This window comes from Perca fluviatilis, chromosome 3 (genome assembly GCF_010015445.1).
Source record: "Perca fluviatilis chromosome 3, GENO_Pfluv_1.0, whole genome shotgun sequence".
In the NCBI taxonomy this organism is placed as follows: Eukaryota; Metazoa; Chordata; class Actinopteri; order Perciformes; family Percidae; genus Perca; species Perca fluviatilis.
The window spans coordinates 17,746,800-17,763,738 of record NC_053114.1 but is presented as its reverse complement, the minus strand read 5'-3'; the positions used below and the strand labels follow the sequence as shown (position 1 = coordinate 17,763,738).

The window sequence follows — 16,939 nt, the reverse complement described above, 5'->3', positions numbered from 1 at the left end:
CATTGAGCTGTCTACCGTGTGACCTTCATCAGCTGTTTGCTGTCATCACTAGACACAGACATTATTTCTTTTCTTCTTTCTGTCTTTCTTTCTTTTTCTCTCCCTTTTTGTCATGCGCGCACACACACACAGACACACACACATACACACACACAGACACACACACAGACACACACACACACAACCTTTCCAGCAGTGACCCACTGTGTACAGCTGCAGATGTGATTTATCCACAACTGGGGTGTGGTGTTTTTGGCCAGAAAGAGGATTAGGCTGTTAGTCTCTCTCTCTCTCTCTCTCTCTCTCTCTCTCTCTCTCTCTCTCTCTCTCTCTCTCTCTCTCTGCCACAGCCACTCACGACCAATGGTCTCCTTTGTTTGGATGTAATGTATTATTGCAGTCAGCAGGAATGTGATATTCTTGCCAGTATTTAATTACTAAACTTTGCTCCAAACTTCCCATCACAGACAATGTCGCTCAAGGGTCTCAGTCTGCCTTATTAAAAAAGGTGCTTTCTGACCTTCAATGTTCTACGGAAGAACAGACACCTGGATCAAGATACTCATAAATTAAAGGGGGGGGGGAGATGAAATACAGTGGAATAAAAAAAGAAAAGAAAAAAATCCCAAATTGGAATAAAAGGGACCATCATAGTCACATTACCCTCTGAGGACGTCCGACCCTCCCCTCCTCTTGGCCCTGCTGGCTCTGGAGTCGGTCTGCTTGGTCGTCGGCTCGCTGTCCTCGGTGTCCACCACCTCTGCAGCGTCTCCAAGCTCGGCGCAGAGCGACAGCAAGGCCACCAGAGCCACGACAAACTGCAGCAGCCGTCCTCTACACTTACTGTCCGGCATGTCCACTCTCAAGTGTATCCAACTCCAGTGCTCGGTAGAATCAAAGTCTCCTAAACTAGTTTCCCAGCCCCGTCGACCTCTGCAGTCTGGAGTCAAAGCTGCAAAACAATACCAAAAAAAAAAAAAAAAAAAAAAAAGTTTGGAAAAGACGCAGAGGGGAGAGCAGGAGATGCTGCGCAAAAAGAAAAACAACAACTCTGTTGCACTTTAAGAGGTGGCTGGTGTGATATCACTTCTACCATTATTAAGTTAGAAAACCATCCAGCTCAGAGTCGCAAAAGCATGCAGTGTAGGAATGATAATGTGCACAATTGCGCACGAGGGAATCGTTACTTTACCTTGTCTCCCGAACAGGAGATTCGCCTCAGACCCGACAGAGGACTACTTCACTGCAGGTATTGCTGAATAAACGTTTAGGAGAAAACTGCGGAGAAGGAGAAAAGTCACTCAAACCTTTTGCTGAGCTGCTATAAATAGATGCGCATCGTAACTTTTGGAGTCTGCTCGTGCGCATCCAGTTGTGTGTTGACTTTGCACAGATAAGTTAGAGGAGCTGATGCATTCCAGAGGATGAGAATGGCAAAACTCACGGTGTCTCTCCCTCACAGCAGAGCTCTTTCCTCATCCCTGTTCTGCTCAACTTTCCCCAAAACTTTTTTTTCCCCCTTTCTTCCTCTGCTCTCGCGATACAAAAGCTTGAGTGCAAAAATGCACAAGTTAAGCTCTGGACCTCTAGCTTGGACTTTTACTGTAACAATAACATTAAAGTCAACCCAGATACGTTTGGAAGAAGAAGACAGAGCTTCTAATACACTCAAAGTTAAATCATTAGTAATCTACTATGAGATGTTTGCATTGTTAAAGACAATGCACCTGTGCAAACTGTGGCATGTACCACCTTCTAACAAGTACATTGTTAATACGTTATAACTAATGGCTTTATTAATGTTGATAAATAATGTATTAATTCTTTCTAGATCAGTTATAAGCCATAAATAAGAACAACTTATACCAAGTTTTGAAAAATCCCTTTGGATGGTATTTATTCTTATCTGGTAGAAGTTATAAATGTAATGTTGGTAGCCATTAATACATGCACATGGGTTTCTCACTTTCTGATAACCTATCAAGTCTGCAGGTGTAAATGCTTAAATAGACACTTTCACAAAATCACAATTTTGTCTCAGTGAATGAAATATGAAAACAGTTTCATTCTTCTTCATTTGGTGTTGAATTATGTCCTATACATATTTACACTGTGTGTACTGGATGTTTTAAGGAATTTTGTCCAGTGCAGTGATAGTTTTCACACACTCTACTTCATGTCTGCAGCCACACCCAGCAAATATAGAGTCGGCCTGGCTCCTCTCTCAAGTATGCTATCACTCTAAAAACCACTTGACACTGTATATTCCACAACCTTGGTTTCTACTATCAGCTTTTTTACTCCTTTCTTCTCCTCAATATTATCATCCACATTCTCCTCTCACACGTGAACAAATGAAACACAGCCTGAGCGTGCACTTGTTCATAGATTGTATGTTGATTTTGCACATTCGATTTTATAGTTTTTGATTAAGACAATAGTCACATGAAATATGATCACGACAGAGCTTTGCAAGTAAGTGCAAGGTTGAGACGAAACTTTGGATTTTCTGTTTTTGTTGACCCACAGCACTGTGCGTCTGAGCCGCAAGCCCATTTTTTCACCTCTTTTGTAAAGAAGATGGCGGTGACCTGCCTAAGCTGCTCCAACCGGCGTCTCGACTTGTGTAGTATTTCATCTGGTGCACAGGATAGTGTATATATCATTAACTTCCACAACTTTTCTTTTCCATCCTCTAACACTCAGGTTGAGGCACGCATCTCCACTAGCCTCGCTGACATCTCCAGTTGGATGCCTGCCCACCAGCTCAAACTTAGTCTCAACAATACTGCGCTGCTTTTTTCCCCCTGGAAAGTCCTGCCCTGTGCAAGGCCTCTCCATCACTGCTGACAAGACCACGTTTACTCCTGAACAGACTGCCAAGTGCTTTGTCTGTTTGTCAAGACAACCCACTGTCAGGCAGCACCCAGAGAGCAACCACGGAGCAATACAGGGTTGCTCTTAATAACCGCCATATACTTTTTTAAATCTGTGTCCTTAAAAAGCATCTTTACTTTTTCTATAGTCATGTCCTGTTTGGGTTACTGCAGCTCTCTCTTTGATAACCTCCCGAAACACGCCCTGTAAACAAACCCCCAACCATTCCACCAAAATATTGGAAGTTGCTCCTTTTTCAGTTTCAAGTTTCTCTTTAAATTTCTCAATTTACTCCCTTCGTAAACTCCCTTTCCTGCCTGTCCATGACCTTCTGTATGTAATTTGAAATTCTGATCCTTTCTGCTCTTTTTACCTCCACATCATGGTCCAGACTTTTTATTGCTGGCTCTTCCTCTGCAGCTCTCCTGGTCAGCACTTCACCCAGTCCCAACACATCTTTCTGCTAGCTGCATACTGTAATGGAGGGGGGAAAAAACACAGCACCCTTTCACAATATGTGCGTTACTTTCTTTTATGCATGTTAATGAGCTCACTTCTGGATGGTAATATTCCAGATTTTTAAATGCTGATGACACAGTACTTTACTAATATGATCCGAATGCACGCATTATTAAATCAGAACTCTCTACTTACTTCTGTCAATAGTTAATTCACCTTATTATTAATGAAAAAAATAACCCAATATGCCTCATTACAGACTGTTGTAGCAAATTACAAATATCTTAACCATCATCTAGAGGTGAAAGAAGTATTCTGATCTTTTACATAAGGTGTGGTAGTAATACCACAGTGTAGAAATATAGTGAAAGTCCTGCATTCAAATTAAGTAAAAGTATAAAAGTATTACCATGAAAATATACTTATACTATACTGTATATACAATATATATATACACTCACCTTAAAGATTATTAGGAACACCTGTAAGATTTCTCGTTAATGCAATTATCTAATCAACCAATCACATGGCAGCTGCTTCAATGCATTTAGGGGTGTGGTCCAGGTCTAGACAATCTCCTGAACTCCAAAATGAATGTCAGAATGGGAACGAAAGGTGATCTAAGCAACTTTGAGCATGGAATGGTTGTTGGTGCCAGACGGTCTGGTCTGAGTATTTCCCAATCTGCTCAGTTACTGGGATTTTCACGCACAACCATTTCTAGGGTTGACAAAGAATGGTCTGAAAAAGGAAAAACATCCAGTATGCTGCAGTCCTGTGGGCAAAAATGCCTTGTTGATGCTAGAGGTCAGAGGAGAATGGGCCGACTGATTCCAGCTGATTAGAAGATCAACTTTGACTCAAATAACCTCTCGTTAAAACCGAGGTATGCAGCAAAGCATTTGTGAAGCCACAACACGCACAACCTTGAGGCGGATGGGCTACACCAGCAGAAGACCCCACCGGGTGCCACTCCTCTCCACTAAAAATAGGAAAATGAGGCTACAATTTGCACAAGCTCACTAAAATTGGACAGTTGAAGACTGTAAAAATGTTGCCTGGTCTGATGAGTCTCGATTTCTGTTGAGACATTCAGATGGTAGAGTCAGAATTTGGCGTAAACAGAATGAGAACAGTGCTCCGTCATGCCTTGTTACCACTGGGCAGGCTGGTGGTGGTGGTGGTGGTGTAATGGTGTGGGGAATGTTTTCTTGGCACACTTTAGGCCCCTTAGTACCAACTGGGCATCGTTTAAATGCCACAGCCTACCTGAGCATTGTTTCTGACCATGTCCATCCCTTTATGACCACCATGTACCATCCTCTGATGGCTACTTCCAGCAGGATAATGCACCATGTCAAAAGCTCGAATCATTTCAAATTAGTTTCTTGAACATGACAATGAGTTCACTGTACTAAAATGGCCCCCACAGTCACCAGATCTCAACCTAATACAACATCTTTGGGATGTGGTGGAACGGGAGCTTCGTGCCCTGGATGTGCATCCCACAAATCTCCATCAACTGCAAGATGGTATCCTCTCAATATGGGCCAACATTTCTAAAGAATGCTTCCAGCACCTTGTTGAATCAATGCCACAAAGAATTAAGGCAGTTCTGAAGGCGAAAGGGGGTCAGACACGGTATTAGTAGGGTGTTCCTAATAATCCTTTAGGTGAGTGTATATACATAAAATAAAATTACTCATTATGCAGAATGGTCAATTTTAGAATAATGTTCATTACATTATCACATTGTAATTATTGATTGCATTAATGTGTACATCACTTTAACGTTGTAGTTGGTTAAGGCAAGACTAATTTTAATTACTTAATATGCTGCTGGGTAGGTTGTAAATTTCCCTCTGGGATGTCTTATCTTATTTTATCTTGATGTATAAAAATACATTATCATTTATTTGTTGATAATCGTTTGTGTTATTAATCAGAATCTGCAAAGTTATCAAATATTGTAGTTTTTAAGGAGTAAAAAGTACAATATTTGCCTCTTTTTTCTGTGGAGTAGAAGTATAAACTATATAATGAAATACTCACGTCAAGTACAAGTAACTCAAAACTAAACTTAAGAACAGTACATGAGCAAATGTACCAGTTAGGGAGTTTTTCCCTATCCAAATTGACGACCAAAGGACAGAGGATGTCTGTCAGATTGTAAATACCCTTGAGGCAAATTTGTGATTTGTGATATTGGGCTGTATAAATGAGATTGACTTGACTTGACTTTCCACTAATGCTATCACCTGTTATTCCTATCACCAAGAAGCAAAATCAGATGTTACTTTACTTATATGTCAAACAAGATTGATTCAAGATTCCTGTCAAACCTCCGCCGTGGATTTGTTTATTTAGATGAATTGCTCTGTCACCAGGCAATTTCCTTGACCTTCCATCATTGTACATACTGTAGCAGCCGGTCACAGGAACAGTCTCTTCCATCATGCACTTTGTAAGCTAATTCCAAAACAAGACAGGGACTCATTAACAGAGCTGTTAACCACCATGGTTTGGAGTAATTAATAATGAAAGCTAAAGATCACCTTCTCGTCTTTCTTATCTCTACTACTCAGTTAGAGTTCACTGACTGAGAACTCTCTGAAAACAATCCATTCCCTCTCTTTTGCTCTCTTACATTATCATTATCTTGTCGCTGAAATATTTTTTGGGACGCTTGGACTCAGATCCCTGCGAACGATCATAAAGGAAGTAATATAATAATCATAGTAAGTGATATAAGAATCCAAATGAGAACTCAAACGTATCTTAATATTGGACTTGTTGTAAGATCAGAACAGCTGTACTGTAAATTGTATGTATGAGTTGGCAGAAGAGACAAAGGAACAGAGGAAAGGATAAAAGGTCTTGAGTTGAGGAATGAGAGAGTCTGGGGGAGAGGCACAAGGCCTCACTGTAGTCACTGTTGATTGGATTGTTTTGACAGTAAGACAGCCTCTCCCTGGTCATCTCTCTCTCGCTCTGAGCGTAGCTAAAGATCCACCTCTGAAACATAGGCGTGACCTGGGTGTGAGGAGCTGAGATGAGGGTAAATACTATAGCTGAGTCTTCGAGTGCAAAGTGGTTTGGGGTGTGTTTGTGGGAGTCAGAGACAGCTCACTGGCTTTGACACTCTTGATATCATCAACACGCTTTTATTGCAGCCTTATCCTAAGTCAGCTGTGGAAAGTAACCACATTCACCCAAGTACTGTACTTAAAAGAAGAGTTTTATATTTTGGGAAACATGCTTATTTGCGTTCTTGCTGCAAGTTAGAAGAAAAGATACCACTCTCGTGTCTGTATGGTAAATATGAAGCTCGAGCAAGCAGCCAATGAATATATGTAGATACAGGCGGTGGACAAGATTAAAGCAGTAGTTTGACATTTTAGGAAAAACGCTGTTTTGCTTACTTGCCGAGAGTTAGATGAGAAGATCGACATCTGTCCAAGACATTTGAGTGTTATCAATCTTCTCAACTAACTTTTGGCAATAAAGCAAATAAGACTATTTCCGAAAATGTTGAACTATTCCTTTAAGTACAGTTTTGAGGTATTTCTTGAGCATTTATCATTCTATGCTACTTATTTTCCTAATCCACTGGTTCTCAAACTGGGGTACATTTACCCCAAGGGGTATGTGAAGTAACGTAGGGGGTACGTAAGCGGTACATAGCTGGAGGTTGAAAGTCTGAAGGGGTATGGGACTGTAAAAAGTTTGGGAAATGCTGTCCTAATCCATTACATTTCAGAGGGAAATATAATATATTTTTTACTCTATTAGATTGACCTGAGAGCTGTAGTCAGCCCTGTAATCATGATCATTTTATAAATCCCAAACTGGATCGCAGGGTTTGGGGTACAAACGTGTTCATCCAAACTGAGATTATTCCAGTAATGGCATGATGAGTAGTTCTCTAGTAAGATGACCATCGTGTTTACAATTGGTGGAGTGCCCTACATTAAACATTATACATTAAATTACAAGACACTAAATAACAAGCACACAGATACTCAAACACAACACTCCCACACACACACACACACACACACACACACACACACACACACACACACACACACTTAAGTGACGTCAGAGCTGAGTGTACTGCAGAATTGTTTCTTGTAAAGCTTTAAGTCATGGTCCTCATCAACAAGAGGTAGTGTGGGAGAAAACTGATGCCCAGCAGCAGAGCAGGGTTGTTCTCTACTCTTCCTCAACACAGAGGAGGTGTCATTTACAGTAAGACACCAACTCCCCAACCTTCCTTTTTCCCCCCCACCCACCTAAGCGTCTCACCCCATCCTCTTCTCAGTTAATTCCCTTAATGTTACTGAGTGTGGGTTTCATTTTTGGGAATGTTTACTCCTCTGGCCTGAAATGGCTGAACTAAAAAGCCTGAAATAGAAAGACTGAAACCAAGGTTGGATAACAAAAATGTATAGTGTATTGCGATTGTTTCTGTGACGTATTTCAATGCCAAACACCAGGCAATCAAGTTATTATCATCTAATAATAACACAACTCATGTTCTATAATTTACTTGCGTCTTGCTTTACCGTCCACCACAACAGAAGCTCAATCTTCTCTGGCTACGTCACAAATATTCTTTCACCAACTCATTTTCTGTATTTCATATATCCCAAGGCAATTTTTAATAGCTTAGATTGAGATTGTCTCTCACTGTGCTGCGAGCAGTAACTGTAGCGAGACTTTCTCACACTGTGTGTTGTCTTTGGCTCCAGCAGCCACGGTTCATTTCCTTTTGTCTTCTGCAGCACAACCGCTGCCAATATTCATGTGAAATATTTCTAGAAAATGAGCTGCAGCAGAAATGAGTCCACCACCCCCACCTTCCTCCTCTCTCTCACTCTTTCTCACACGCACGCACGCAAACACACACACGCACGCACGCGCGCGCGCGCGCGCACGCACGCACACACACACACACACACGCTCACACTCTCTCTCTACTGAATGTGTGTGTAATGGGGTTAATCCATTGCTTTTTTGTCATGAGGTTAATGTAATGATAGAATTCTATCAACTGTTTGGGCTGTGCCGTCTATTATCACATATGGTCTCCTTCACTAATACACACATTACACATTTACAGCGCACTGCTGCAGCACAAAATCAAACATAACCACAAAATAACTCGGAGGAATCCCTTTTCGCCTCCAAATGGATCATTTTACTTGTGTGTACCTAGGCGCTGCATGAACTCATTTCCCTTAAAAATTGTTGCCCCAGAAGAACAGAATAGAATGTTTTCGGGTCATAAAAAGTTGTAATTGTTCCCTTTCATGGTGAGGATGCCTCTTTTGAGCAACAGCTATGAGGAGGAGGAGGAACACTGCGTTGACATTATGAGTCATCTCTAAGTGCCCTGGGAGCAGAGTTTAATAGCTGGTGTACTCACCCTGGATGTTTGTCAGCCACACTTTGCCTCTGGCGTCACTCCTGATTGAGAAAACAGAACATTGCATTAGAACACCCCACATGGATGCAGAAGAGTAGTGAGAAAGCCCCTCACATCCCAGATCCTCAATGACAGCAATAAACACTCTTGAATCTACAGGTATAAACACCCAGGAGTGTAAGCACATACAGGTTGGAGGTGTAGTAAGTTTCTTACGCATACATACACCCAACGCACAAATAGAAGGGACTTCAAAGGAATAGATTAACAATTCGGGAAATACACTTATTTGTGTTCTTGCTGAGAATTAGATAAGAGGATTGATATCACTCTCATGTCTGTCTGTTAAATATGAAGCTACAGCCAGCGACCACTTAGCTTAGCTTAGTTTAAAGACTGGAAACAGGGGCAAACAGCTAGCCTAGCTCTGTTCAAAGTAACAAAATCCACCTACCAGCACCTCTAAAGCGCACTAATTAAAACATTATATTGTGTTTGTTTAATCCACACAAACACCCAAGTGTGAAAATGACAACATTTGGTTTTACCAGGATTGTGTGCTTAACTTTTTCTCAACCTGAAGCAGTGACTTCCTGGGGTAAACCTCACAGTGATGACAAAACTATGGATTAAACAAAAAGGATAGAAGTTAGCTTTTAACTGGATTTAGCTGGTTGACATGACAATAAGCGTAATCTCCCTGGTTCACGACTAGCTGGGAACCGTTGTTTCCCATGGGTCAATGTTAAAATCACCCACCTACTACTGAAGTAATACTCCTTTAAAACCTACCATCTCAGGGTGCCCTGATAGCTCACCTGGTTGAGCATGCGCCCCGTGTACTACGGCTCTTGTTGCAGTGGCACGTCCTATCATTAAAGCCTTAAAAAATTATCTTTAAAAAATAAAAAAAAACTACCGTACCATCTCAAATGTTGACATTGATATGTCCACAGCCACTGACCAGATTTTTACCATTCAAACTGCATTTGAAAAGTCAATTTCCCTTTGTTGCAATTGAAATGTAAAGATAGCCTTTACCAATTTCTTAAAATGTTAGTTTACATCATGATATACAGTAGGGCCCTGGGAACATAGGGATAACCCTGTTGAAAAGATGAGCAAACCATCTCTTGGCTGTCTGCTTCTCCACTGTCTGATACAATAAAGGTGAAATAATAAAAATGCATCCTTCAAAAAATCACTTTTAGGACACATTAGCCCAAGCTGACCAGTCACAGTTCTTGCAATCTCCATGTGGCAAACGTGCTTATATTTTGAAGGAGGCACATCAGTTACGACCTAGCTTTGGAGCCTAGCTGCCCTCGCTACACAATAACCCCATTAACGAACAAATGAACTTAATAATAAATAACCTAGCCAGGGTAACTGTTTTTCTGTGCTCCCAGTTTTAACGCTAAGCTAAGCAAACCATCTCTTGGCTGTAGCTTCATACTTAACAGACAAATATGAGATTGGCATCAGTCTTTTCATCTAACTCTCAACCAGAAACTAAATATAAGCATATTTCCCAAAATGTTGAACTTTTGCTTTAATGAAGCCTACTCATAAGGTAATGCCTTGTTGAAATACACTGCAATAAATACTATCTTTCGGTGTTGATTCAGCTTTATGGTAATTTTCAAGGCTGTAGTTTGTGATATTGAACTGTAATATATTATAAGGGGTTCGTGTTATTTTGTCCACACACTGTGTTTGAGTACACTCAGATTTATTCAGGGTCTGTCCCCTGTGGGGCACAATGGATAGTATTTTTGGCTTAAGCCATTTATCCAGGCTGGTCTAGCAGCCCACTTATCTCCCCTCCATGTGATTTATGCAGAGTCAGTGTCTCCCCACACAAATCTGACCATCTTAGGGATGGAAAACATTCCCTGTTGAGTTTTCCCGCCAGGGGTTCGCCGCCACCATCTGGCTCAGCACAGATGTAAAGGCCCATAAACACACTCATTGCAAATAGACACATAGAGAAATATACACACTACTCCAGCAGTAATGTGATTCCTTTACATTAGGGCATCAATTCAGTTATAAATACACACTTTTATTACAGAAGAGAGAACAGAAGAAGAGGAGGTGAGGAGGATGTCAGAGAAAGTTGTTTTCAAGAAATATACAGTAGATGAACAGAAAAAGAGAATACAGACCCTAAGTTGTGTTGAAATTGGCTTTGCTTGTTCATTGTTTGGGATCCTATAGACCCCACTACTATATGTGTAAGAACAAGACTGTACAGCAACGCTAGCAGCTCTGTACATTGCTTTGAGCTAAATGCACATTGCTTTGAGCTAAATGCTGATGTTTAGCATGTTCCCATTCATCATAGTTTGGCAATGTTATCATTTGCTAATTAGTGATAAACACATAGTAGGCTGCAGCTGAGGCTGCTGGGAATTAAATTGGTTTTGGGAAAACAGAAACTTTGGCCTGATGATGGTGCAAGGTGACAAGTCAGAGGATCATCAAAGTTATTACAATTCATCCTGAAGGGAGCATGAATTTCTGTACAAACTTTGGTGCTTATCCAGATGATCTTGAAATTTCACTGGAAACTGTGAAAACTTTTACCTGCTGATGGAACTTTAAAAAAAATTCAAGGCGTCATAAAAAACAGTAGGATTAATTCTCTGGAAAGCATGAATTTCTAGACAAAAGTTAATGACAATCCATATAATAATTGTCAATCAATATAAAAACTGATATGTAAAGGGATATTTCACAGCTGAAAAGATGAATATGTATTAAATTGGGTCATATATGTAATAGAAATGTAAAATATTTTTAGAAGTTGGTGCTTTCTAGACCGAGAAAAGCCAGAAAAGGTATTTTTGGCTCAAGTGGATGAAAACAACAACTCCCAGAATGCACTTGCTTCGCTTTCCTAGGAGTCCACTCCCAAGCCATGCCTACTGGTTACAAACATAGACAGTGAGGCAGACAAGTCAACTCAAGTGTGTTTTATTCTCATTTCAACCATATACACGAAACAACGTTTCACCGTGGCTCAAGTGGTGTTACACATTTAAAACATATAAAAACAACATTATATAAAAACGACATACGACTCCGTAAAGTTCAGCTAACGCATTGGTAGCATTAGTGCTTGGTGGGATGTAAACATCGAGTATAAACACAGCTGTGAATTAGCTTAGCTTCAAGATGGCTGACGCTCGACTCGCATCGGGTTGTGACAGTTTTTCCAGACCCACAATACAGAGAAATCCAAGGGGGTAAGCGAGCGTCCACAAAGTGTAGCTCCTATGGAGCCATTTTGTTGCTATCAAGCCTTCACTTGCCGTTAGCTTCCCATTGACTGCCATTCATTTTGGCGCCACTTTGACAGTGAATAACTTTACATCTGAAGCGTTTAAAGACTCCATTTGTCCATTGCTTATTTCTAAAGAAACACGACAATGTATAAAAGGCTCCATTACCTTGTGTCTCACATTATGGCTCCGTAGCAGACGTTTTTGTAAAAATAGGCTAACGATTGTGTCATAACCACACGACTTTCTGTCGCATAGTAAAGGAATTACTGTACAGTACAGGAGAAGCTTGCATGCAGTTTCGACTTACATTAGCTGTTTAAAGGTCCCATGACATGGTGCTCTTTGGATGTTTTTATATAGACCTTAGTGGTCCCCTAATACTGTATCTGAAGTCTCTTTCCTGAAATTCAGCCTTGGTGCAGAATTACAGCCACTAAAGCCAGTCCCATAATGAGCTTTCTTTAGTATGTGCCATTTCTGTGTCTGAAGCTATTGAACGAGGGGGGGGGGGGCAAGGTGGAGAGTGGGGGTGTGGCCTGGACCAACTGCCACTTTGCTCGTTTGAAAACTATGATGTCTCTCTCTCTCATGGGTGAGCAAAATTCTCTGGGCGGGCAAAGCAGAGAAAGGGGAGGTAACCTTGCTCCTTATGGAGCAAGATTCCAGATCGGCCCATCTGAGCTTTCATTTTCTCAAAGGCAGAGCAGGATACCCAGGGCTCGGTTTACACCTATCGCCATTTCTAGCCACTGGGGGACCATAGGCAGGCTGGGGGAATGCATATTAATGTTAAAAAACCTCATAAAGTGAAATTTTCATGCCATGGGACCTTTAAGTTTAATTACTAATGTTAACTAGCATTTTAGTTAGCAATAATTAGCCTGTGCCTATGTTATCTCCTTACAAATACATACGCTCTCCGTCTCTGCAAGATTCGGAATGATTGAGATTTCTCTTGGCACAGCTACCAGAACACTTCAAACTTTCAGACAGGTTGCTCACATTACATCTACGTCGGAAAGCTCAGTTTGCAGCTGCGCAGTAACGCTCAGCCATCACCGGAAAAGTGCTTCTAATATACTTCACTGGTCCCCGTCCAGAACAACGGGATCTGTTGGTCCATTTATTTAACTGTCTATGGATACATCTAGTCTCAGGGGGACATGAGGGAGGGAAGCACAGTCATTCAAAAATACTAGCGGGTTTCTACTGATACAAAGCTTAATGCTAATCGGTGAAGCATCCATTTAAGTCTGGACCAAAGTAATGGACCAACTGACCAACGTTGCAATAGAGCAGTGTGGATAATGATAATAATAATAATAATAATAATAATTTAAATATAAAAATTTTAAATTCTTCTTACCTCATTAAACCCCAATATGTAGACATTTTATAGTGGTAACCATTCCCTTTGTCACAAAGTGAGTTTGCACATTCAATGAAAAGTGGTCAAATATGCAAATGACCATAAAGCATTGTTATTACACCAAATAAGGAATCATTTTCTGGGCTATGCATGGACGCATATATTCTGTTTACCAAAACGTCATTCAGAGACTTAGAAAATTACAGTATTGATGTTAATGTTTGGGGTCAAACAATATCATGAACAATAAAATAACAGAAATCCAAACACACTGGTTTGGGATTTGGCAGGTATAGCGCTGTAAAAAAAATTCTGTTAACACTAATCACGGATAAGAAGCATATGAAAATCTATGTTTTACAGGGGGGGAGGGGGGGTCCCAAACAGAAGTAAAGCATCTATTTCTGTAGCTTCTGAAGCGTCATAAGATAAAAATCATATTTATAAGCAATTTCTCATAAAATTAGGAAAAGTGATAGAGGTTTCAAGGTGATAAAAATGACGACAAAACAATATTAAGTATGTTTTCTGAGCTGTTAAAGATGCCCGGGGTTATCTAGGACCACAAACAGAAAGTCTCAGCATGACAAAGATTCCTGGTGTTTGCTAGAATCCAAGTTTTGATCTCAGCCTCTGCTTGAAATCCAAGGGAGAAGTGCGCTCTGCTGGCCAAAGCATGAGGAAACGGCAGAGGAATGGAAAGCGAAAAGAGACCAACACTGGAGGAAAAGTTGCCTTTTGAAGTTGGCCAACAGAAAAGTTTTGATTCAAGTCTCCCACATCTGCCTGCTGCCTCGTGCAAGAATCCTGGAATCCCCCACCCCCTCATCATCACCGTCTCTCTCACACATGCACGCGCACGCACAAGCACGCACGCACGCACACATGCATGCACACACACACACACACACACACACACACAATTCCAATCTACCGGCACAGAGCATGAAAACAAACATTTTCAAGGAAGTTCTTAAGCCAATTGGCAGATAAGCATTGCTGCTTACTGAACATGCACGCACACGCACACACACACACACACACACACGCACACGCACACACACAAAAGTCATACAATTGGAGCAGAAGCTAATGGCATGAACTGACACTGACCTAGTTTCCAAAAGGGCAATGATAAAGAGAGAGTGGAAAGAGGAAGATATGGAAGAGGTAAAGAAACTCCAGGGCATGTTGTGCTTGAGGACACAGTGTGTTGTGCATGTGAGTGTTATGCGTGTTTGTTTTCGCCAAGAGAGGCCTGCCAACAGTCCACACACCCATCAGAGCTTCAGAGACAAGCTGTCATGCTAAGCCGGGGTAGAGGGCTGAGAACTGAGAATAGAGGGAGGTAAAAGCTCAAGTAGAGCACTGCTGAGGAGTGAGGCGATCACTGTGGGGGTTACACACACACTCATCTATTCTGCACCGACTCTGGCCAACAGCAACTTACTGTATACTCATTTAACAGAGACTTTTGGCTCGCTCCTCTGCACAGCATGTCCTTGCTGGTTCCTGACTTGTGGAAAAAGAACCAGGCACAACATCTATTCTTTGTTTGTGTGCATTTGTTTGCAAACCTCACATGACTTACGGCTCCTTCTGTGCACTGTCTCTGGAGGAACATACGTATAGATTTTGGCATGTCAGTAACTGCTGCAAAACAGCCCAGTCAGTGGCCAAGTCTTGTTTTGTTTCCCCCCAGATTTGAACTCTGTGTGACTCTGATAACATTGAAACGAGGAACAATTTCATGCTCTCGTACTCTGGCTGCTTTTTATGACTTTAATTGTTCCATTAAGGCGCTTCAGGGTCTGGGAATGCTTTGTCATACGCACAGTGTGTGTGTTGGTGAGTGTGTGTAAAGTTAATGCCCCCAGGCTCATCGGCACTCAACTTTATTCTTTAAAGGAATTCAAAGTGTTCAGGCTATAATACTACTCTGGATCTGAACCAAAGCCACAGAACCTGCAGATTATACTGAATGTTTATCCTTTCCTGTTTCAGAGTCATGTCATGTCACTGGCTGGGTTCAAGGAATGCACACGCATGTTCTAACAAATGCACACACAACACGTGGTTGCACAGATTAAGATAATGCGTCTACTGTAGTTTCAGCTGCAGACTTCATAAAATGAGTTACAGCTGACCACAGTGGCCATTTAGTGGAAGCTAGTGGACATTATTCAGTCAATTTAATCCTTGTTTTACATGATTACAAAAGCTAGAGAGTGGTTAGATATTAGAATTGTTTTTATTATAGATTAATCAGCTGATTATTTTCTCAATTAATTGATAAAGCTTTTGATTTCTAAAATGTCTGAAAATACAGAAAAATGTAAGTCACAATTTCCTCCAGACTCAAGTTGACTTATTCAAATTGACTGATTTGTCCCACCAACAGTCCAAAACCCAAATATAGTCAGTCTACTATAATAGAAAACACTAGCAAATATTCACACTTGAGAAGCTGCACCATTTTAATGGACAAGCCAACATAATTGCCCAAAATAAAGCAAATGCAGTTAGACAAGTAGCTTTTTAATATATGTTTCTATATATCTGTAAGTTAAAAATTAAGAACGTGCTTAATACAGGCAATTAAAATACAGTTTTGCACTGAACGCATAGTGCTTCAATGGCTTAAATGGTAAATGGACTGCATTTACTGTATATAGCGCCTTTCTACCTTACTGGACATAGCGCTTTACAATTTGCCTCTTATTTACCCATTCTCATTATCTATAGACAAACATTGGCATCATGTTAATAACCCTAACCTAATTACTTTTCATAAGGAGAATCAGCTTATGTTTCTTCCAAAACTGCTTATGTAGTGACACAATGGATGTATAGAATGACACCACATGTTGCCTGCTTCTGCTTTGACATGAATGAGGGGTCAGAGGTCAAACAGTGACCTCACAGATTTGACAATACGTGACCATCAGCAGGCCTCACAAGTCTAAAAAAATGGCATCACACACTAGGTCATTGCTGTTCTTGGTGAGTTGTTTGGGCGAGGTCTGTGTGACTCAGAGAAAATCCAGAAGGGATGTAATGGACGTAAAGCCGGAAAATCACTTCACTTGGTAAAATAAAATGTACTTAATTTCACACTTATGATACTTTCATGTTAATAGATGATAGTTATTTCTGATTCTTATTTTGGTGAGAGACACTTTTAGTTTCTGTTTGTTTACTGACTGAATCAGATAACAGCAGATATCATTATCTTATTTAACAAATACACAAAGTGTGAAGGAAAGAGCAGAGATAACATGTTGAATTCCTGCTCCTTGTACCAGATAAGCCCTCTTTTTGACACCCCAAAAGCTAGGGATTGTGGGAAGTTATGTGATATCTGTGATTACATTTGACAGAATTATCTGAACAGAAAGGCTTTAAGTGTTGTTTTTCTTTAGATACCCTATCAGTGTTTTTAATCGGTCTTTACCAGAGCTGCTTCTTTCCCCCATCAGTTGCTAGTGGGTTCTTGATCTCAGCCTAACAAGC

General features: G+C 40.8%; 1 protein-coding gene across 2 annotated transcripts in view; it reads right to left on the bottom strand.

Annotated features, from left to right (window-relative positions):
• fbn1 (fibrillin 1) overlaps positions 1-1,501 on the bottom strand; it is a 61,259-nt gene extending 59,758 nt beyond the window's left edge. Inside the window, exons 1-3 of one of the 2 annotated variants that reach the window (XM_039794856.1) lie at positions 1,445-1,501; positions 1,193-1,278; positions 664-952 (exon numbers count right to left, since the gene is read on the bottom strand). In XM_039794856.1, the coding sequence (XP_039650790.1) occupies positions 664-854 (191 nt within the window). In that variant the 5' untranslated portion in view covers positions 855-952; positions 1,193-1,278; positions 1,445-1,501. Of the gene's footprint in view, positions 1-663; positions 953-1,192 lie in introns of both variants that reach the window. The other variant, XM_039794857.1, reaches the window with a different exon arrangement.
• Positions 1,502-16,939: the final 15,438 nt, after the last annotated feature.